At 50.4% G+C, this 21,324-nt stretch overlaps 10 protein-coding genes across 10 annotated transcripts; 2 read left to right on the forward strand and 8 right to left on the reverse strand.

Annotated features, from left to right (window-relative positions):
* Positions 1–551: 551 nt before the first annotated feature.
* On the reverse strand, positions 552–1,055 carry HO133_004626 (uncharacterized protein; the record flags this gene model as incomplete). The annotated part of the gene is made up of 1 exon (XM_037295542.1): positions 552–1,055. One exon carries the CDS (start codon positions 1,053–1,055, stop codon positions 552–554), a length of 504 nt encoding a protein of 167 aa, XP_037157543.1.
* A 1,315-nt stretch (positions 1,056–2,370) lies between these two features.
* On the reverse strand, positions 2,371–2,799 carry HO133_004627 (uncharacterized protein; the record flags this gene model as incomplete). The annotated part of the gene is made up of 1 exon (XM_037295543.1): positions 2,371–2,799. The coding sequence occupies one exon, from the start codon at positions 2,797–2,799 to the stop codon at positions 2,371–2,373; it is 429 nt and encodes a 142-aa protein (XP_037157544.1).
* A 160-nt stretch (positions 2,800–2,959) lies between these two features.
* On the reverse strand, positions 2,960–3,640 carry HO133_004628 (uncharacterized protein; the record flags this gene model as incomplete). Its single annotated transcript, XM_037295544.1, has 2 exons — positions 2,960–3,235; positions 3,344–3,640. The coding sequence occupies 2 exons, from the start codon at positions 3,638–3,640 to the stop codon at positions 2,960–2,962; spliced, it is 573 nt and encodes a 190-aa protein (XP_037157545.1).
* A 1,935-nt stretch (positions 3,641–5,575) lies between these two features.
* On the reverse strand, positions 5,576–6,911 carry HO133_004629 (uncharacterized protein; the record flags this gene model as incomplete). The annotated part of the gene is made up of 7 exons (XM_037295545.1): positions 5,576–5,846; positions 5,897–5,992; positions 6,050–6,426; positions 6,481–6,548; positions 6,602–6,638; positions 6,699–6,718; positions 6,770–6,911. 7 exons carry the CDS (start codon positions 6,909–6,911, stop codon positions 5,576–5,578), a joined length of 1,011 nt encoding a protein of 336 aa, XP_037157546.1.
* A 1,814-nt stretch (positions 6,912–8,725) lies between these two features.
* Positions 8,726–10,192, reverse strand: HO133_004630 (uncharacterized protein; the record flags this gene model as incomplete). The annotated part of the gene is made up of 5 exons (XM_037295546.1): positions 8,726–9,139; positions 9,187–9,360; positions 9,414–9,909; positions 9,964–10,107; positions 10,176–10,192. The coding sequence occupies 5 exons, from the start codon at positions 10,190–10,192 to the stop codon at positions 8,726–8,728; spliced, it is 1,245 nt and encodes a 414-aa protein (XP_037157547.1).
* Positions 10,193–10,607: 415 nt separating this feature from the next.
* On the forward strand, positions 10,608–11,473 carry HO133_004631 (uncharacterized protein; the record flags this gene model as incomplete). Its single annotated transcript, XM_037295547.1, has 2 exons — positions 10,608–10,797; positions 10,854–11,473. The coding sequence occupies 2 exons, from the start codon at positions 10,608–10,610 to the stop codon at positions 11,471–11,473; spliced, it is 810 nt and encodes a 269-aa protein (XP_037157548.1).
* Positions 11,474–11,496: 23 nt separating this feature from the next.
* Positions 11,497–14,451, reverse strand: HO133_004632 (uncharacterized protein; the record flags this gene model as incomplete). The annotated part of the gene is made up of 4 exons (XM_037295548.1): positions 11,497–11,643; positions 11,898–13,568; positions 13,638–13,698; positions 13,757–14,451. 4 exons carry the CDS (start codon positions 14,449–14,451, stop codon positions 11,497–11,499), a joined length of 2,574 nt encoding a protein of 857 aa, XP_037157549.1.
* A 951-nt stretch (positions 14,452–15,402) lies between these two features.
* Positions 15,403–16,045, forward strand: HO133_004633 (uncharacterized protein; the record flags this gene model as incomplete). Its single annotated transcript, XM_037295549.1, has 2 exons — positions 15,403–15,577; positions 15,642–16,045. 2 exons carry the CDS (start codon positions 15,403–15,405, stop codon positions 16,043–16,045), a joined length of 579 nt encoding a protein of 192 aa, XP_037157550.1.
* Positions 16,046–16,272: 227 nt separating this feature from the next.
* On the reverse strand, positions 16,273–17,718 carry HO133_004634 (uncharacterized protein; the record flags this gene model as incomplete). The annotated part of the gene is made up of 1 exon (XM_037295550.1): positions 16,273–17,718. One exon carries the CDS (start codon positions 17,716–17,718, stop codon positions 16,273–16,275), a length of 1,446 nt encoding a protein of 481 aa, XP_037157551.1.
* A 558-nt stretch (positions 17,719–18,276) lies between these two features.
* On the reverse strand, positions 18,277–21,201 carry HO133_004635 (uncharacterized protein; the record flags this gene model as incomplete). Its single annotated transcript, XM_037295551.1, has 2 exons — positions 18,277–19,427; positions 19,482–21,201. The coding sequence occupies 2 exons, from the start codon at positions 21,199–21,201 to the stop codon at positions 18,277–18,279; spliced, it is 2,871 nt and encodes a 956-aa protein (XP_037157552.1).
* Positions 21,202–21,324: the final 123 nt, after the last annotated feature.

Raw genomic sequence — 21,324 nt, forward strand, 5'->3', positions numbered from 1 at the left:
ATCGGTATGTATTAAAGCATCCAGACATTTTCTCTTTCTGGCGAAAGCTGACTTGTTGAAGAGATATAGTGATTCTGGACGTGCGATTGAGTAAAGGATCCTATTTTTGGATTACCAGGAAACCTCCGATGATTTGCCAGCTACCATGATAAGACAAAGACTATGGAGAATGTCACTCAAAACACCAAGTCACGCGCGAAGGGACAAGAGCAAATGAGGGGAGTTGCCCCATGAAGTCTTGGATTGTGGTAGTGGAAGAAGCGATGCGATGGAAGCCCGGCAGCGTGGGAGATAGTCCCGTGGGAAGCAGCAGCAAGTAGGTGAATGAAGGGACATGCACTCTAGAAATGGCAATTGATGTGGCTGGGCAACGCGGAGAAGTTGCGCAGATTCAATGGTTTGCGCTCCAGGTCCTGACACTTCTAATATAGAACTCTGTTTGAAGCAGTGCACGATTGGGTATAAAATCTCCCGCATCCATGCTGAATGCAAAAATCCGTAGAACAACAAATCGACCATTCTTCCTCCGCACCTCCAATTCTCCTACCCCGTCACCTCTGCCCTCCCTTCCTCTTCCCACTCTTTTCCTTCTCCTGCCTCACTCCCTTCGCCTCTCCCTTCGCCTCGGCCTCCAGCCCATACCCACTAATCAAATCCATCAAATTGTCCTCCTTCTCCTCCGGCTCCCTCCCCCCTTCCGCACCACCCTCCATCCCATCCTCCTCATCCTTCTCCTCCATCCTCGCCGCATCCCACCCCCTCCCAAACTTCTCCCTAAACGCCCTCAACTTGCCCGCCTCATCGGCCTCGATGTTCAGCATTTTCTGGCTCGAAGGGTTCCAGAGCAGCGTGTTGCGTGTGTCCTTTGTGGATACGTAGACCGGGGCCGGGGAGGTGGTGCGGTGGGTGTAGGTGCTGCCGTCGGAGAGGGTGACGAGTTGGGTGAAGGTGTAGGGGCGTTTGGGCCGGCGGATGAGGGTCGCGTGGCGGCATTGGGTTTGGGGGATTGAGGAGGAGGGGAGGCAGGCGCGGCGGAGAGGGGTGCTGAGAGACATTGTTGCGGTTTTGTTTTCTTCCTTGATGCGAGGGTGGATGGTGGTTGAGCGATCAAGCTTGTGGAGACGTCGTGGGACTAGTGCCGAAAGTTGCTCTCCGCAAATCAAGACGATTTCAAAAATCACCACCTCGCCATCGACCCCAGCTTCCTTGATCCTAATTCTCACATTACAACTTCCCGGATTCTTGCTTTCCTCCTTCCGCCTCCAACATGGCTCCCTCATCCCCAAAATCATCTCTCCGCCGCCCCGGACTCCATAACCTCATCGCCGCTCCCAAGCCCATGCCCAGCGCCGACCAATTCATGAGCAGACGCTCCCATCACGCTCTTCTCTCCATCCCTCAGCTTTAGTGTATCTGATTTCCAACCCTCTCAATATTTATCATACTTATTACCGTCGACCCCCTCGAAATGTTTAACTACCAGAAATTATCTTCTTCAAAAGTAGCTTGCTACTTTATATACGCCACGCACAAGTCAGATGAGGAGGAGGAGGGAATTGGGCGATGAGTTCTACTTTCGAGATCTGTGACCCTGGATTTGGAGGAGGAATGAATGGGCTGTATGGTCGTGGGTATACATTTGGGGTCAATGACATTAAAGTGAAGGGTGTGACTAGGTTCAAAGGTGAGACGAAGGGAGGTTGGGCATGGTCAGTCTTCAAGACTTTTTTCGAAAAAATCATAAGGTGATGATGGTTTGAATTGGTACATAGATTCTAAAACGAAAGAGTAGAGTCTAGAAACCAAAGAAGGGAAGAAGATAGTGTACAATTAGATGAAGGGAGAGGGATCTGCTCAAGACTACTTCTCTGGAGGCAAAGGAGATGATATGAATCAAACGAGGTAAAACGTCCTTCTGGCTCGTGGAGAACAATGATTCAACACCAGAGCGAAGCATGTTTATCCACCCTCTCCCCCTCCGAATCTTTTTCCATTTCCTTCCCAACGGTCTTACACCTTTACGCAAATGCCGTAGATAGAATACTAGACTCCTTCTTGAAGGTAGCTTTGTCGATTTTGGCAGGCTCGGAGGTTCTGGTAGTCGTGTTGGTCATATAAGTTGAAAATATTCACGGATTGCTCTTGGCGCAAGCCACCTCGCCAGCACCTAGTCCTCTCGAATACCTATCCGGTCACCACTGACTAGTCGTTCTCCTCTGTCTCGGGCCTGTTCCTTTGAAGGACACTCCCCCTTCATCATCTCAGTCGATTCCGAGAGAAGGATTGCGTTCATACCTGGAGTATGACACGAAAAGCCCAGATCACCCGTCCCTTCTACCTTGCCTACATTGCCTACATTGCACCAGCCAATCAAGCTCGGGAGCCGGAAACGGCTCGGTTGCTGAGCTTGTTGTTGCCGCCGCCAATGACAAGGCAAGAAACCCTTCCTAGTTTCAATCCGCGAACGGTTGGACTACGACCATGATTTCGGATCACAGACGAGGTCTTGATGGCGAAAAAGCCCCTCAGTTCAGATTCGGACTTGGTGAGCGCTCGTCTTTCTAGACCCAGGCTTCTCACTCGCCCAAAGTCTAATCTTGTTTCTCTTCTTGTCTGGCAGCTTTTGTCAACCCTGGCCCGCAATGAGGCACCTTCAGCAGGGGGCTTTGCTCCAAAACCCTCGACGGCCAATATGCGTCTTCGGGTGTTATCCACCTTGTTGCTATATCCCCTCAGATCCACATTGGATTTCAAGAAGAACTTCATGATCTGCAACCACTTTTTTTCGCCAAAAGCCATAGCCCGCTTCAAGACGTATCATCATACTGATCTTCGCTCGTACCCAGATGTCTCCTTTGGATCAGCGTCGTGTTCCAGGAGTATCTGGCCCATTTCCGAGCCCAGGCAAACAATGTTATCATGCGGACAAGTGCTTCGGATCTGATAGGTCCGGCTCAAATTACTCACGAACAAATGGGAGATCTTCCTTGATGTTATCCTTGTTGAGATACTCGACGTAATCCGAGGCAATTTTTGCAAGGATAAATCGATGAAGATCATAAAAGACATCCATTTCTACCAAGGAGTAAAGAGTGTTGGGTGCGCCTGCAACACCAAGGAACAGACTCCAGTGTCCGGGATATTCTCCCGTCCACCCGATCAGGTGGCGGGTCATGACCTTGTCCAGCTCCTCGAGTACTTCGAGATGTGCTTCTCCCGTGGTCTCTTCGGCTCGCTTTGCGAAAAGTAAGGCGTATCAGGTAGGCTCCAATAATTCCTTCCTGAAGAGACTAAAGCCGAGTGGATTGTTGACGAGTGGTCCCGCCACTTTGTATAGTAATACGGTGGACTCGAGCAGTGACGTGCAAGGGTCAAATCTTGTATCGGTATGCTTCAGGAGCATACTCCAAACTGATTTGCTCTCTATGAAGTCCCTCGCAGTACGGTGGAGGTATGCGACTCCCCAAGTAATCTTGGTTCGCAATGCTGCATTGGGACCCAGCGGATCGACTCGGTTCCAGATAAAGTCCGGAACTTCAATCAAGCCTGCACACCAGGTTAGTAAGCGACGTCTCATAACGTCGTACAGCGATGACAGCTTCTGCGCGGTCCAAGTGTCTGACGCGGTGTTCACTGCCATGCCCGAGGTTCCCCCAATGGCAAGTAGAGTTGTGCATTGATCGTCATTACGTTTCATGCTTTGCACCTTACGTGCTCTCTGGACGAGCTGAAACACCTGCGACGCTTCTTACAAGTAAATTTCTCTATCTTCGTCATCGTATGGCGGTACGAGGCCTCGGGGTCCGCAGGAAGGTGTTCTAATCGTGCTCGAAGCTCAGCCATACGGTCACTGTTGCTCACACCATCAAGCAATGATCTAATAACAAGCTTCACCCAAATGAAAACACTCTGAGCCTGGATGCAGATTTCTTTCTCAAAGTCATGCGTTTGAAACGGTTCATTCTCTGCGATCTGCCGTATCCTCGGATAATTAGACAAACGGTCCGTTACAAAACGCGTCATATCTCCAGACGTCAGATCTTGTAGGCGAAGCCCCGGCGATATTCGAAAAGATTCCTTTAATATAAGTAGTGGACGACTTGACGAGCAGATTCTTATGGATGGTGACGACACAAAGCTTCTGAAAAGCTCGCTTAGGTATTGACGGTCGTTCTGGTCATCATTGCCTTCAAATTCGTCTAATCCGTCCATGAACAAGCAAGCAAATGTTTCATTTGAAGATACTGCATATCAACCAACCGCTGCACTGCATCCTGTAAACGGCGTAGTGACCAAGCATGCCGTGGAGAGTCTCGCACAGCGTTCGGTGGCTGGTCTCGTAGCATAGCATGTTCCTCAGGGAATATCGGATGGACAAGTGCCAGTCGATGATGGAGAATCCGGAATAGTAGGGAGCGAAGGAGACCAATTGCGATCTTTGCTCGCGAGTGCCACTGTTCCAAAAGGAAAAAGTAGCGACTAAGGCTGCATCGATCCTGACCATTGCGACATAACTTGCGTCGTTCTTTTATGGCTGTAGATATACTTCATGAATATTGTCATTCCGGAGCCTGCTTTCCCGTTAACCCAGTATATACCATCACCGTGTCGGAGCCACTCCACGAAATTGGTCCATGGCAGGGGCTTAGTCTCTGCTTTGGGCTCTTCAAACATCCATTCGAAGGTTGGACACGAGAATAGCTGTGTCCAGCTCTTATGGAGGCTTTCAACCGCTTCACAAGCGCGTCGACTTCGTCCTTGGTCCAAACGATGCTCAATGCCTGGCGAACCTTGATCCATACTAATAGGAATTAATCTATCTGCATCGCTTCCAATCAACGTAGAGTATCCTCGCCTATCATTTTACACGTGTCTGCAATCTCCTGCAATCGTAGAGATGGCTTCGAAATCGAGTCTGAAAAGGTTGAAGGGCCCACCGAAGCTAGACGGCTCTCAAGATCATGCGCAGTCCTAACAAGTCGAGATATAACACCCTCCATCTCCAGATTCTCCTCGGATGTGCCAGGTTTTGATGAGTAAACCTCATAAGCCCTTGCGGCGAGTTTGCACCCGAATTGGACAAAATGAACGACATTGCCACTCAGGGACAATGCCGTGAGAGGATCGATCATCACAATGGCATTCAAGGAGATCCTCGGTCACTAGACGCTCAAAATACATTCGCATCATACTCTGGACGCGCTAGGATTCTTAACACCAGAAGAAGGAAACTTTCGAAATGTCGTCTAACGTCCGCTTGCTTTTTGACTCTACGTTAGCATATCAAGTTAATGTACCAGCGAACGGAAACATCCTCCCATTGAGTACTCGTGTTGATCAAGGAGCGCCCTAAATTTCCGAGTTGACTCTGCTTTCAGTGCCCCAAAGTGTGCGTAGATCGTCAAAATTACCGATTCGTTCACTCCAATACGTTCAGTAACGATACCATGATTTTTTGTTCGTTCGTACTCGTACACATGGGAATCTCCCCTTTCGCACTGATTGCTTCCCAGACCATTGGAAAAGCCGTTCGTATCTATGGAGAACCCCTGGCGCATGATCCACTTTTGACACTTCAGACATCTTGCACCATCTTCAACGCTTTATTATGAGGTACCTCCATCTCAGTTTCATTATTCCCAAGGACTACGAAGCCATCGCCTCCCGTGTTCCGCCGCACCAACTGGCCAGAGTCGCTCCGTCTCTTGTGTCGTACGCTGTCCTTTGGATGCGATATCAAACCTCCGAATGCAGTCTTGAAAAAGCCGTTGGAGGCAATATGGGTGAAATAAGGTCTCAACGCGGGCGTACAGCTGCATACGAGTCCGGTGTTGACCTCGAGAACCCTATCGGAATTTCAACCACTGCAAGAAGAGATCGAGAAAAGGTGACTCACATCCAAAGTAAATTCTTACCGTCATACCATGTTATGTCGGTCACGTAGAACCTGTGGAGTAGCAGGCTGTAACGAACAAGGGCAGCGACGAATGCTCTATTAGACTGTTAAGATCCATGCCGCGGATTGACTGGGTTGACTGTGGGCCCTTACATGGCTCCGCCCATGAGAATGAGGGTGACGCCTAGCTTGCCTTTCCAAGATAGCTGCAATCGCCAGACCATCGGCAGAGGTAACACGAAGATGAAGAGATCAGAAATGAAATTCATTGAACCGTAGGCAAAATCTGCCTTGGTCGTCAGGATGCAGTGGCCGGGAGTCTTTGGTTTCCAATTTTTGTCGATCGGAGTGCAACCGAATACTTGGGTCAAAGTATTGCTAAATAGGTAGCCAAAGACGAAGAACATGACTACCCAGATGGAATATCTGAAATTCTTGTCCACGCCAAAGATGCGAAGGTAGAGGAGAAGGATGCTGAATTTGTAGCCGAGTAAGGTGATAAGATAGACGATTGAGGATATGAAGATCCACTGGTACGGGGAAACTTTTTAGCAAGGTCAGTACAAACGCCGAGAGTCCTGCACCTCGTTGTACACGACGTAGCGATCAGGCCGAATGTCAGCGGTATGCCACCCAAAGCCATAGTTCGTCCCTAGAAAGTTTGTGGATCAATATAGGCTTGTAGAAGAGGGGCAGCAAGCACACCTAATCCAATAAGAACACTGTAGGCTATGCAAAAGAGCTGTTCGAGTCTCATGAGCAGGGTCGCAACAAATGAAGGCTAGCATGAGGAAGTGCTTACCCAAGTTACTAAGGCAGCATCTTTGACGTGTGAGAGCGAGGCCACAAGGAGACGGAGACGAGGTAACTTACAGTCATCCCAGCCAATCGAACTACTAACGAAGGCTCTCGTCCAAACACGGATCGCTACAAATAAACTAGAGACAATGGGAGAAACGATGCAAACAACCACAATGGCATGTTGCTGGCTCGAGGGATCAGTATTGATAACCATTGTGGAGGGAGGGGCGGATTATGAAAGGCCAGTTTAGAAGATTAGATTAAAGATGAGAAATCCTAGTCTGGGTCACGGAATCTTATAGTTGAGGAGGCTCAGCACATCATGGCGAGTGCTCTCTGGTCGGTTCATTTGAACACCACAAGGCTGAGAGAAAAAGGTGGGGGCTGCAACCGTACTGCGCCAGGCATACGCATTTGACAGACGAGTCTGTCATTCATGCAAGTACGCCTTTCTCAGAATACGGAGGGGGGGCAGCAATCGCCGATTTACTGGCCACGTGGGTAAAACCATCTGCTTAAGATTAGCAGTCCACTTGGTAGATGCGTTGAGATGCGATAGGTTGTATGTGAAGACGAGAGGAGAGCGTTGCATGCTTACCGCATATTTCCTGCCTGCCCCTCTCAGCCGATACAAATACTGACGCCATAATCACATCAACTAGCGCCCCCTCCTGCCCCCGCCCTTACCAACGCGGTTTCTATAACGAAAGCAGAAGATGTAGAATCTCGAGGAGATTATAACCTGGGTTAAAAGAAAAAGTTCGAATGAAAAAGAAGGGTAAGGAGAACGAAGGACGCGCAGAATAGCTAAGCGAGGCATCGAGGGCCATTACTGAGGTACCTAGAGCCTAGTAGTGCGAAGATAAAAGCGGGAAGGGCCCAATATGAAGTAGACGAAAGTAATGGAATTTGCTCGTTTCGATAAGCGCTGGGAGAGGGAGGTGGTAAATCTGATGAGCGTAAGGCCCGACATCTAGAGTTGATGATAAATTGATCCGGCGATGCACTTTTCCAGTGCATTTTGCTAGTTTCTCCGCCACTTCTTCAGATAAAGAGACCGTAATTTACCTACGTCGTGGACTATATTCTCCTTATTTTTGATGTGACCTAATTTACCAATCCTTCATGAGAGCCGCTTTGCGCTGAGCTTTGGTCGTCATCTTCGCTTTCCTACTGGTAGTCGACGAAGGGGTGGATATGTACAAACAGAAACAATAATCCCTCAGTACCCAGTGATGGAGTGGGTATTTATGTAAACTGGCAAAGCAATTAGGCAAGGTCTTAAAGCTCTTAAAGGTTTTAAAAACATATGAATTTTTAAAACATCTATAACCTTCAAAAGCATTCGGCTTGAAAATGTCATAATATATTGATCTGCAAAGATCTACGCTTGTCCTACGTGCGTCCGTGCTAGTACTCCTTAGAGCTGTAACCTTGTTGCCCTTCAAAGGGGACGAAAGGTCGTATACTATGAGGTTATACAGAGGAAGTAGGATTCCTTTCCCTCACCCGGCTGACTTTCTCCCAGCCTTGCTCAACACAACCCAGACTCCTGACGCAAAAGACTCGGGACTAACACCGTCACATAAAAAGGCCAGCTGCCACATAGCGAACGAAAACGGAATTCATCCCTATATCTGATACACGTAAAAGTTGAGAAAGACTGCCATGCCTTCCCCCCAACTGCAAACGATATAATCATAGTACAGCAATACCGCAAGCGTCCTTTTCCGTGCATTTCCAAGCACGACGTAGTAGCGTACGCGCGACCTGGGGATGAGGGAGATGAATCACGTATGAAGTGTCGGCGAGGTCATACTACCTATTTAGTCTATTTATGGGGATTCGACAATGTTCTGCGAATGCAATGAGTTGAGAGTATTGGATGCCAAGTCGCCGGATAGGCAAAAGGCTGGGCGGCTAGATCGTCCTATGGAGATCAAATGGCGTGCACAAACGCATCGCTGCAATGTCCCAGAATTACAAGTGTGAAACGCTTAGCGATTACGCAGTCCATTGACGACAGAGTTAGTATGTGTGTTGAGCTCGATCTAAGTTGGCGCAATCTGTAGGCTCACGTCGTGGTTGAACCAGGGTTTTCCATCTGTCGTTCTCAGGCATTGCCTCCAGCATACTCTGCTCCAAACCCCTACAGACATTGTCCCGATAGTTCTCTGATAGGTTGTTCCAAGTTGCTAGCTGCTTTTGCAAAACCTTGTTCATTACTGCTTTTGTGTTTTTGATGCTCTTATCAAAGCTTCCATCTCTCCAAGCCGTGAGGCACTGATGGACTGTTGCTGCATAGAGGCAGGGTGCTTTACCATAAGCGTAGATCTTTGCTAACGTCGGATCTTTACGTCCAGAGGCTTGTGGCTTTGTAAAGAACCTCTCAACGGTCAGCTTCCGTAGCTGTGGGGCGTGGAAACGAAATGATGGATGACCCTGTCTTCGTTAGTGACGTCCCAAATCTAGCAACGGAAATGATAAACCTTGCTATCGTCGTAATGGTCCTCTGGAGATTGAAAGCGTTCTTCGTCCAGGAGATAATTGACTCTTTTAGCTAATTCGTCTGGCGAAAGCCCATCGAGCTTATACCATTCTCTAATGTGCGTTTTGCAGACTCTCATTAGACTTTGGCGGGCTCGCTCTTGACGGCGCTCAAGCTAAATGCAAATCAGTCTACATAATATCTCAGTTGAGAAGAAACGTTGCTTACCGAAGTGACCTGCTTTTTTAATGGGGCCTTTCTTACTTCGGTCATATTGGCAGTGATACTTGGAGATGCTAGCTTTGCAACCACCCCCTCCTTCTCAGCTTGGAGTTTTGCAGCCTCTTCCTCCCATATGCTGGTCACGTTCGTCTCCCAAGCACCATCCTGATACATCTTCGTATCCACGCATCTCTCAACACGGAGATACAACTCCTTCTCATTTCCCTTCAGTGTATCTTTGTATTTAGGAATCAACTTCTCCTCTGCTGAAGCTGTCCGTTCAGATGAATTTATTAACAGCACCGACGCGGGGCGGATACCACTCGAGGGGTCATCACTTTTCTCTACACTGAAATCGGATACGAAGCTAGAAGGGCGTTCGTCGCCCCGGCGTTCGGAATCCTTAATACGAGAGGAGGAGGAGTTGGGTCGCCGCTTCTTTGAGTTTCCCAGAATCGAGTGTGACGCTTCGACAGGCCGCTCGCGATCTTTATCCACGTGGCTGTGGCTGTAGCTCCGGCGTCTCTTTCTTGGTTCACTAATCGGGTCGCCGTACACGGGATCACGGTCGATCGCTTTAGTCCCCAGGCTAATGTTGTCTTCTGTTGTAGGTAGCGATTGGAGGTAGCTCGGGTCCCCAGTAGCCCCGTTGGTCTTTGGCAATTCCGGACCGCGTGTTGCGGTCTGCCTGCGACACCACCTACCGACGCTCAGGAGCACTTAGCATGGCTATGCACGTAAATATATATAGTGTGAGGGCATATTTACCTGACGAAGTCAATCATTGCTGGTCACTGTGTTTATATTTATTGCTGGCAGAATCCTATGGCCGGATGATTAGGTGACAAATAGCGCTAGGTACTACTTGTAGTGGGCGCGTAATCAAGTGACGGATTTACGCGATTTTTCGCGTTTCCCCCACTATCCTTTCTATATACAGAATTGGGGGAAATTTTTTTTCTTTCTCAAGGATTATGCAATCAGGGGTAAAAGCGGCGGCCTCGGGTGAGAGCTAGAGTAGAGGCAGATATCTAGTATAGACTTGTTTGACGCATCCCCGACCATCATCTCGACCACCAATCCCATTAAAACGATCATCAACCTGCGGGGATACTTCGATTGTGTCTTCTCAAAGCTCTCGAGCTCTCGTTACCATGGCATGACTTTTCACACAACGTCCATCCTTCAAGCACTCCCTCCATGACCACGCGCCATGGCTTCTCCTCCGCCGCTCTCCGTCTTCTTCGCCGACCACCACCGTCTGCCTCGTACGGCAGAAGCTTCAGCGCCTCCAGGCACCTGAAGGAGCAAGATCCGGAGGAAAACGATGCTCCCCCCGAAAAGACCGACTATGATTACCGGAAACCAAGCTATGCAGCTCGGCGCAACTGTATGCTCCACCGTTTCGAGCACCCTGTCGGATACTAATGACCCGTTCGACCGCAGTCCCGGCTCATATACGACACCTGATGCGCTCCACTCCGAATCCTCTCACCATAATCATATCCCGTTGGCCACCCCAACAATCCCAAGACGATGCATCTGCCGCATTGGGCAACCAGCGTGACGGAGCGGCACCAGAGGTTCAGGGAAAGGACGCGGACCAGCCGCCCAAGACCGCGGGCCTTCTCGTCTCCTCGTTCAATACCGTCACGCTGACTCCCAAACCTTACGTCTCCTTCAACATCAGACTTCCCTCGAGTACTTACTTCGCCATCAAAGCCTCCTGCGAATTCACCGCCAGCGGCCTCAAAGATGCCCGGGTCGCCGATGCCTTCGTGAAGCGTAAAGTCGCGCGGGGAGATCCGTATGGAGAGAGCGTTTGGCATGGTTTGATCGAGAGTGACGGTCGCTTGAAGGAGGGCATGGGCGGAACGTGGTGGATGCGATGCAGGCTTTTGGGAGAGAAGTGCGTGGAGGTGGGAGACCACGTGGTCGTCGTGGCGAAGGTTGTGGAGTCTGGGGGCTACGAGGGCGGAGAGGGTATAGGGTTGGTTTATGCCGAAGGCGGTTACCGGAAGGTTGGGGACGTGGTGGGTGTGGACGAAGAGAAGGCCGAGGGTTGAAGAGAAGATTGGATTTGTAAAGGCTATCTTGCTGCTGACCGAATCTCTCGAGCTTCTAAATGCCACCCTGATCCATCTGACTGGAAGGACAACATGGCGGACCACTTCATCCAGCTATACAGACGTTCCTCCTTGTTCCCTGGAGAAAGGATGTAGATCTTAAGAGGTGACTGCATATGTTAGCAGGGAATTGTGTTGTCATAGCTGTGAGGCATGCGGTAGAAGCATGATTGAATCTGCTTTGCACGGGCAATATCACGGGGACACCTCATCAACATAGCTCTCAGTAGTTACTACCATCCGCTCTTAGGGTATTTAGACTGCGTAAAACCTGGTCCACGGCAAAGCAAGTCACAACAAATCATTATCATCAATCGAAAAAGGCTATGAACAATCAGCTCGCTCTTCCCCTACCAGCTCTCACCCTAGCATCCAATCCCAGGCCCGCCATGTTCTCCACAGGACTATTTCCTGACTCACTGCTTTTCATAATCTCCCTCTTCGCCCTGAAGAAAGCCAGCTTGGCGAACCGGCCTAGCTGAGCCCAGAAGTGTCGTCCAACTTCATGTCCCATCATCCGCTCCAGCAGCTCGACAGTTGCTACCCTGACCCTGGCACCAGGATGGAAGAGACCTAGGCTGATGTAGAACAGACCCGCATTGCTCTCCGGCGTTACGCACAACAGCTGGCACACTTCATCGTACGTCTTCACCGAGGCTGAAAGCGCAAGGTAGATAGCAGCGCTTTCATCATGGCTAAGCTTCAGACTTCGAAGACGGTCGTGCTGATGAGCAAGATCCAGCGACCGGATTGGTCTACGTTCCCACATCGCAGCAAGATCTTGAATGAAAACATAGTAGCTACGAGTGTTTCGCCAGCCTTCGATCCGCCAGACATTAGCGCCTAGCTCGCGGGCTTTTGTCCCATCATCAGGCCAGACGTATCCATGGCCGCGGACACCGTGAGCGCCAGCATCAGCTTCCGAGGCTCCGATGTATAATGCAGACGCACCGTACACTGATTCCTCGAAGGCAGCAGCAATCCGAGTAAACTTGATGATGTAGTCTCTCCATTTTGATCGGATGGCTGATTCACCATGACGAGAGCTAATGCTGCGGACCGTGTCCTCAATAAAAGCAGTGTCGCCGGTCGGATCACCATTCGAGGCCAGAGCAGAGGCGGTTGAACCTACTCCGTTGGCGTTTGGAGCGTAAAGGGGATTTTGCTGCTGGAAATAGACCAAGCCGTCTGTTATGCCGGCATTTTCTATTCGGCTGCTAATCTTCATTCGACCCGTGGGAACATCACAAAGAAGATCCCACCATTCCGGATGATTGGCAAAGGTTGGATTTGTGACACCAGCGATGAATCCAGGCACGTTGAGTAGATCGTCTATTTTGGTGAGGTCCGTGTAGGGGAATGCATGCCGTGTGAAGCCTCGCAAGACGCCTCCAGATGCCAATGCACACGCAGCGAGGACCGCTTCAGCAACTTCACCAGAAGGTCTGTTGTGACCTAAAAAGATGACACGCTTCTGGGTAAGTAATGCGTTAACAAGGACAATGATTGGATGGGTATAGGCGCCGCTAGGAGTCAAATGAGGGTGTAGGGCGAAAGGCTGAGGTGTAGAAGTATGGGGCGCTGAGAAGGTCTGGATCAGCCTTATGAGAGAGAAGTCGCCGACAGTTTCCGGTGAAATGCCAGTGGGTACTTTGATTGGGACGGGGATTTGATTGTACACAACCTTGGACTCGAATTCGTGTGTATCCCGGGGGACAATGTATCGCGGTCGGTGACCAACAAGATCCGGGGAGGATTTCGATGGCAAGGATTTTGATGGTGAGGGTTTTGATGGTGAGTCTGGCGACGATATTGCATCGTGTTTTGCCTCCTCCGCAAGACGTTGTTGTATCATGTGATCAAACTTTTCAACGAATAAATCTTTGGTGTCGCTCGCTAGCAGAATATGTCGTTCAAGCATAGATAGTCGTGGCATTAGGGATAAATCCATGGAATTAACTGCGTTGTATAGATGTTCTAAAGTCTCCGGGAAAGGCGATTTGAAATACTCCTCGAGGGCTAATAACAAAAGTGGCTTCAATCTCGGTCAGCTTCTGCACGAGATCTCCTCGATTGCCAGGAGGTAATTGAAGGGTTTCTGTACCTTGTAAATGTGAAGAAACGGATGCCGCGTACAAATCGCCATTGCTTTTACTACTGCACCTCTGCCAAAAGTGTGGGTTAGAACAGCATGTCCTTGGTTCGGACAGGGTACGGACACACCTTTTCGCTGATGCGTCATGTTTGGTGTTTACTAAATTGAGTACATAGATCAACGGCGGTCCTTCTCCTCCTTCTGCATCTTCTTCCTCTTCTTCCCCACCAGCCTCTGCTGTGTTCGCATCGCTGTCAACATCAGTGATGCTTTGTTCACCATCAGCACCTTCTGCATCATCCTCCGTAGCTGCTTCCTTCTCTGCACCGTCGCCTTCTGTCGCTTCCTCCTCTTCACTTGTGTCTTTATGCAGAAAAAAGATCGTCCAATCCTCCTTTCTATTGTGTACTTGGTCCGGTAACATGAGCTCCGCAAGCATATTTTCGTCACCGCTGATTGCTCCTGGATATTGATGTTCCATGATAGGCCCCCGGTCAACGTGGAAAGATGCAACAAGGATATACTCGACATGCTTCTCTGTCGTATCTGCAGGGTACTGCGATCTCAATTTTCTTGCCGGCCGTGTCACACCATTGCGTTTGGGGGTCTGCTTGGTCGAGGAAGGGGTCGATGAAGTCTGCGAGCTGCTGACCGACTCCCGGTGGGGCAGACGGGGTATTGTGCTCGTACCATTGCGTATGGAAGGATTGGACGGTGTTCGAGTAGACGGAAAGGATGACAGAGAAGTCTGGCGATTAAGAACCGTGTTTGCACTACCAGTGGTGCCGCTTGTAGAAGGTCGATAGGATAGGACAGAGGTCATTTTCGGTCAATTCGCTGGCAGGACGGTATCTCAAAGGGTGTATACAAGAAGAGAAGCATGGAAAAGAGGTATTCACTTCGCCATTACTTATATTTTGATCAGCACAAAGTCTGGCGGTCTGACGGGAAGGCGCATACTTGTATGCATTCGACTCACAAACACCGAATAACGATACCCAATTGCAGCATGTGTACTAGTACTCATCACGGTCGTATCAACAGATTATGAAATAGATATTAAGGAGACACCACCACTATTAGTTCGTGCCACAACTTCCCGTCTAGAGTGACATGGTTCGAATCGAGGGGTTCTGTGATCTTCAACGACCCTTGCAGCTCAGGGTTTCTACACCCTAATCTATAGATTGCGGCTGAACCCTTGGCGCGGGTTTGGCAGTAAATCGAAGCTCTGTTTACTTTTTGCCAATTTCGGGCCCCTACAAAAGTCCATACCGATTGACGAGATTCCTCAATTGACACGATTTGAAGACACCCTGGCAACTTCGGCTCCGCACCAACTATCAGAGAGACATATATTGTTGCGCCGAGATCAAAATGGTGACCTCTCCACTTCCCCAATCCATGCTCAAAACCCCCATTGCACCCAAATCGACACTGACAAACAACCCCCCAGTCCCTACCACCAGCCTACAAACCCTCCCCCCTCTCATACGGCTCCCCACGAACTTCCCCTTTCAAACGCCCGGAATCCCCCGCTTCACCTTTCCGCCGCCCGGAATCTCCTTCCCCACCTTCCCCAGCGAACCTCGCGACGACACCCACACCCTCCCCAACCAAGACCCCACAAACTCCACTCACGTCCCCTTTCAAACTACAAAATGCCGCCACGCCACCCTCCGCCTCCGGCAGCTGGACGCCGCGCGGTCCCACTCCCTCTCTGACAACGAGAGAACCCCCGATTTCTCCTACCCGCAGCTCTAGCACCGCTACCATGATAGCCGCGAATCAATCATACGCTATAGGAAGGCCGATGGTAAACGGTGACGCGTTGTCCAAACTGCCCGCTTCCCAAGTGCGCGAGATGCGCGAGGGGTTTCAGATTTTGGATCGGGACAATGATGGGTTGGTCAATAGGGACGATGTGGTGGACATGCTTACGAACCTTGGTGCGCGACTCCCGACAGACCTACATTCACAACATGGGATGCAGCCCGCTGATACATAGGACAGGCCAAGACGCATCCACAACCGCAACTTCGCAATTCTTCCCGCCTGGGGCGCCACAAACGCTGCCTCTTCCCACATTTCTCTCAACGCTGTCGTCTCTCCTCGCGCCATTATCCTCGCAGACAGAACTGATAAATGCGTTGGCTGCATTTGATGATCATGACAGTGGAGAGATAGATGTAGGGGAGCTGAAAGATGCGTTGTTGCACACTGCGCCTGATCCGGGCGAGAGGGGAGTCAATGCTAGGGAGATAGAGGAGGTATTAGGTGGGTTTGTGGGGCGAAAGGCTTTTGGGAAGGAGATGAAAGGCTCCGGCGGCGGTGGTGGAAGAGGAGAGGTGTTCCGGTATAGAGAGTGGGTTGGGGGGCTGATGGGTGGAGAGGACAAGAATGATGGGGAGAAATGAGGCTGCTAAAGTGCGAAACGATCGAGACGATATTCTACGAGCCAGAGATACGGAGTATAATCTAGGGCTATAATAGCACATGTGCAATCTTTAACATAACAGATGAAGTCCAACCGAAGCCATGCCGCAAAATGCTCATGCAAAGAAGGAGCGTGCAGTCACGTACTTATACATAGCAACACCCTTGCCATCAAACTGACCCGCCAGCCTAAAAGATCCCTACCGCCTCATTTCGACGCCATTCGGAGCTTAACCTTTGCTGCAGTGCTTAGCCTCTGCGATTCCCTGTTGCTCGGCACGTTCTCTTTCTTAATCTCGGTTCGTTCTTCTCCTCTACCATCCAACCCTTGGACCTCATCCTTGCCCCCGCTCTCTTCGCTGCCCTCCTTAGTCTTCTCAAGACAAGCGAGGAACTTATCCAAATTTCTATGCTTCGCATCGAATTCCGCCATGCACACCCCACAGATTCTCAGCGCGCACCATATGCATTTCCACCTCGATTCGCCCTCCGTCTCTCCACACGTCATGCACGGGACCGGATTGACTTTGTTCCTCGACAACAATATACGTCTGTGTGATTGGTAGCATCTGTGATGGGTGATTGTCAGTGGCGGCGCAGGCACCGGAATCGGACCGTCCGGATATGTTTTTGGCAGGTGGATAAAGGCTGGTATCACCGAATTTCGAGAGTTAAAGGAAGGCGCTTGCGATGAAGCTGATGAGAGCTGAGAGGTGGAGAGTGGGGGAGAAAGCAATGGTGGAGAGAGGAAGGCTGGTGATAGCGTCTCACGTTTTTGTACCTCGATCGTGGGCGTTGTGTCACTGGAAGATGTCACGATGGTGGTGATGGGGCGTCTTGTCTCTGAAAGAATGCTTGGTCGACGGCGCGGCTCCGTAAGTGTACTCGCTCTATGTTGCAAATTTCGATGCTGAGGGTCAGGTGTCTCGAAGTGGGAGCTGTCGAGATGAAGGACGGTCAAGGAGGAGCGCCGCCGCGGCACATTGACTATGATGGAAGATCCGCGTGCTGGGAAGGTCGCCGGCTGTTGTGCTCCAGTAGACGCCTGCTTGCGTGATGGTCCAGGAGATTTATCTGGGTCCGTGGTGATTGTCGCTGAGCTCTGCTTACCCTCGGGTGGAATAGGTTTCCTGAGCACCGTCGAGGCTTTGTTGCCCATACTCTTCCGCTGTACAGGAGAGCCTGATTCGAGTAGTTGAAACGCGGGGTGCTTTGCCGGCGACGGTGTTGTTGCGTAAGTAGAATCGTTTGAGATGCCGCTCTTATCAATGGGAAGTGACTCGACACTGGAACCGCGAGAGTCTTGCAACCCGGAACCTGACGGTAAGGGAAACCCCGGGTCTTTAGCTGCAATCGGGTGCCTCACTTCTCCATCTTTTGGCGGAGAGCAACCGTGAGAGTATGGCTGCTGGTACGTAGCTGTTGGAAGCGTGTGAAGTGTCTGGCGTGAGGAGGATCTAGCAAGCTCTCTAATCGATGAGAAGCCGAGGGCGCGATGAGGATGCTGAGTTCTTGCTAGATTGGATGGAGATCGAGATGGGTTGTTCGCTGGTCGAAACCAGCTCTGAGGTGATCGATTCGGAATACGCTGGTCTGATGACGTGGGAGGGTCAGGCGGTTGCGGTGGCCGACGCTTCTGGAGGAGTGGAGACATACTCGTTCTTTTTCACTGACATGAAAGAGCAAGAAGTCAGTCGCTCCTAGGTTTGGGGTCTGACCTTAAGTTGTCACGATGAGAGAAGAATTTAGATCCGGAGTGCCCTGTAAAGATTCATTGCGAGAGATAAATACTCAGAGTAATTACTTGCAAACTTTTGGGGCAGGAGCGAAGCGAGAATTAGGATACATCAAAGTCGTTTGGTGAGATGATCTTGGTCGAAGGCAAAAATTGATTAGTGGAAAGACGATCTGTTCTTGAAGTTATGCTAAGTTCTGCATGTTATATTATGAAAAGCATGTCACTCGATAACGGAGGACATGATATTAAAGGAGGAGCTATACTCAAGGCTTCCACATGGGCAATGGAGATTTTCGAGGTTCTTACCAACCATCCTAGTCTAAGACGGCATCAGAACAGCATCCGATCCCTGATTTCCAGTTAGTATTCCATAGAATTGATTCACGTAGATCACACAGGATATATGAAGATAGACTGCTTGCTTGACTTCTGGAAATGCCTACGACGAGAGCGGTAGCGCAGCTTGCATCATACTCAATGATTCCATACTGGACTTCTCTTGCCCGGACTCAGCAGTGCAGCACTACCCACGATCGGACTCGCTGGATCACGCTGACTACCAGAACTACCACTGCCACTGCCTCCACTCTGTTTCCTACCCCTCTCTCTAATCACTTCTACGGCTCTGGGCGGCATCGGTGGTGCTGGATCTTGGTCTTCAAAGTCAGCATAAACACTGTTGCCGGAAAGCATGGAAGTTGAGCGCGGTCGATTGTCGCTGTGTCGGAAAGAGCCCGAATGGCTGCGGATGCCGTTGGGTGGATCTGGAGAGCCAAAGGCTGGGAAGCGGAACGCTGGTGCACCGCTATGATGAGGTACGGTACCAGGAAGGTCACCTTCGGGAGTAATTGGACGTTCTTCGTCCGGAGTGCTCATCATTTGCTGCTCATGAAATGCGCTTTCAACTGTTTGGGCTTGGTGCCAGATTTGCTGAGTCACATGTCGACTATCCTGTATGGTTTGTCGGCAGTGCGCCATTTGATCGACGGACCTGTGCTCGATCTGAAGGCGCTCCACATCTTTTGCAGCTTGCTCAGAGTTCTTGCGCTGCCTTTCGTCGAGACCCTGGCTGGTAGCTGACTCAAGTCTGTCGTGTTGATCATTGAGTTTGGACTTTCGTGCAACCAAGCGCTCCTTTTTCTGCTGTGTCGAAGTAGCTTCAGCATGGATAGAAGACTTCACTTGATGCGCAGATTCTTTGCAACGGAAGAGGTCGTCTCTCGTAGCCGTTTGATGCGTCCTTGCCTCGTCCCAGCCGGCTTTCCTTTCTTTGGATACTCTGATCTCATCTTCCGGAAGGCAGCCCATTGATTCAATTTCCCATGAGAGGGACGCGACTGCTTCATCCGCTTGCCGGGTATGCTGGTTCCACTGCAAGTGACGATTCAGATGAGCCTTGTCCTCGCCTCCGAGTTTGGAAATTTTAGCACTGAAAACTTCGATATCTTTCTTGAGGGACGCAGACGCTGTCTTATTATCCTTTTTACTCCTTTTCTGGCGAGCTTGAGCTTCGCTAAGACTCGACTCGAACGCTGCAATTGAGTTCTTCAAGGTCGTCGTGGGACTTGTAGGCGACGATGGGCGGTGTGGTCGATGGGCAGGGAGGGCTGACGATACGTAAGAATCTGGCAATAGTTTAGCCAATTGAAATTGCCAAGATACAAATGGCCTGGCAGTACCGTTCTCGGCAGGGAGCGAGGGTGGTGTGGTGACTATTACAGAATGGACTACCACACCATCCTCGCTCTGGACGAAGCTGCACTTGTAGCTGGAAGACGGCGAAAGTCCGAAGACTTCGCCAGTCCACTGCCCATCTGCGCTCTCGTCCGTTGCAGTCGCCTCGAATGTCGTCGATGTCCAATCAGTGTCATTAATGCGCACATAGAGGGGTTTCGAACGATCAATGCCAGCACTGGAGTTGATAATTAGTTTTTCGGGACCAGGAACACCCGACCTCGGCATTGTGAAGGAGCTTGCGTTGAAGCGAAAGCTGGTGGGCAGCACATCCGAGATCCAAACACAACCGTCCTCGGAAACAAATGGAGCACTCCCAAGGTTTCTTGTATCGATAGCATTGGCCCCTGAGACTTCTGAATGGGTATGTGACTGCTCGTACTCGCGCAATATTGTAATCTTAGTGTGAGCGAATGCGGCCCACAGAGGTTGCTGACTTCGGACATAGGTGCCCTGCTTTCGCTTCTTTTTGCCGCTTGAGATTTTGTCTCGTGCTTCTTTTGTGCTCGCCGATGGAATTTTCGCCACGGAATCAGGAGCAACGGAAACACCCTGAGTACTTGGCTCGGCAGAGGCTATGACGGTGGGACGGACTGGGGAGCCCGCTCTTGCCTCCGGGTCCATTTTGTTGTTGGCAGAGACTGGCTGAGAGTATTCTCGCTTCTGGATCCATCTCCTGGCAATGTGGACCAACCCTTGAATTAATACGTGAAGCGCAATCAGAATACGAAACCAGCCAGCTGGCGAACGTGTTGGTATGAAATCATTCGTAGAGAACAACGTGGGACTTTTCGATACATAGGGTATGGAAGATAGGATTGCGGACCAGTCGTAGCCGAATAGTCGTTTTGGTATCCATTGATGACGGGCCATGTGACTAGCTGTTACTATGCCCATGCAGAGCAGAGTCCGATCCGAGCCCTTCTTCTTACTGGCGTTGCCGCCCCCTAACTGTGTCGCTACCACGGCTTGTGCCAATTCGATGCAAAGCGTTTGCATTGGTGCCCATATGACCAACCATAGAAACAAGCCGAAAACATCCGTCACAATGATTGTGGCCAACGAAGGAGTGCCTCCTGACCCTTGGAAGATATCGCCGAAGCTGGTTGGTAAAGATGACGAGCCAGTGGGAGTGATGAAGGTCAGCACGGCAAACAGAGCATTGGTGACAGTCAACATTGTTGGAGGCAGCGAGAGAAGGAAGATGAGGATCGCAAGGGTGTCACCAAGGGGACAAGATCTAAGAATTGTGAGAGCGAGGTGCCATATGCTATGATCGTGGACCATAGGATTCTTTGCGGCATTCACATCGATCTTGCGATGTGCGTGCTCGACGGAGCCGTTGGTATAATTCATTTCACTTGACAGTCTCTCTGAAGCCTCGGGCAAACTCTCTATTGGCCCCTTCTCTTCCGCGTGTTGATAACCACCTTGTGTATTTGAGGACTCATCGTTCGTCCTTGTGTCAGGCAGCCGCGTTGTCGTGCGAGCAGCAGAAGAGGGTGAAGTCGGCAGAGGCTTTGAATGAGAGGTCCCATCGGCGCTCCCATTGAGATGACCATTCGACTTCTGCTTTGCTATTCTCTTGCCCGGGGCGACGACGCCGTTCTCATGGCGGGTGTTGTGCTGATTTAAACCTCGTGCTTTGTTTCCTGCTCGTGGCATGAAGAGGCTCTTCCTCCAGCTCAGTCAGATGCACTGAGGTCCCTCATCAGCTGTACGAACAGGTATAATATCCGCGCAGTTTGAGGAACAAGATTGGCGTAGGCCAGCTGTTGGTATTGTTAT

Source organism: Letharia lupina (genome assembly GCF_014066315.1).
Source record: "Letharia lupina isolate WasteWater1 chromosome Unknown contig_2, whole genome shotgun sequence".
Lineage (NCBI taxonomy): Eukaryota > Fungi > Ascomycota > Lecanoromycetes > Lecanorales > Parmeliaceae > Letharia > Letharia lupina.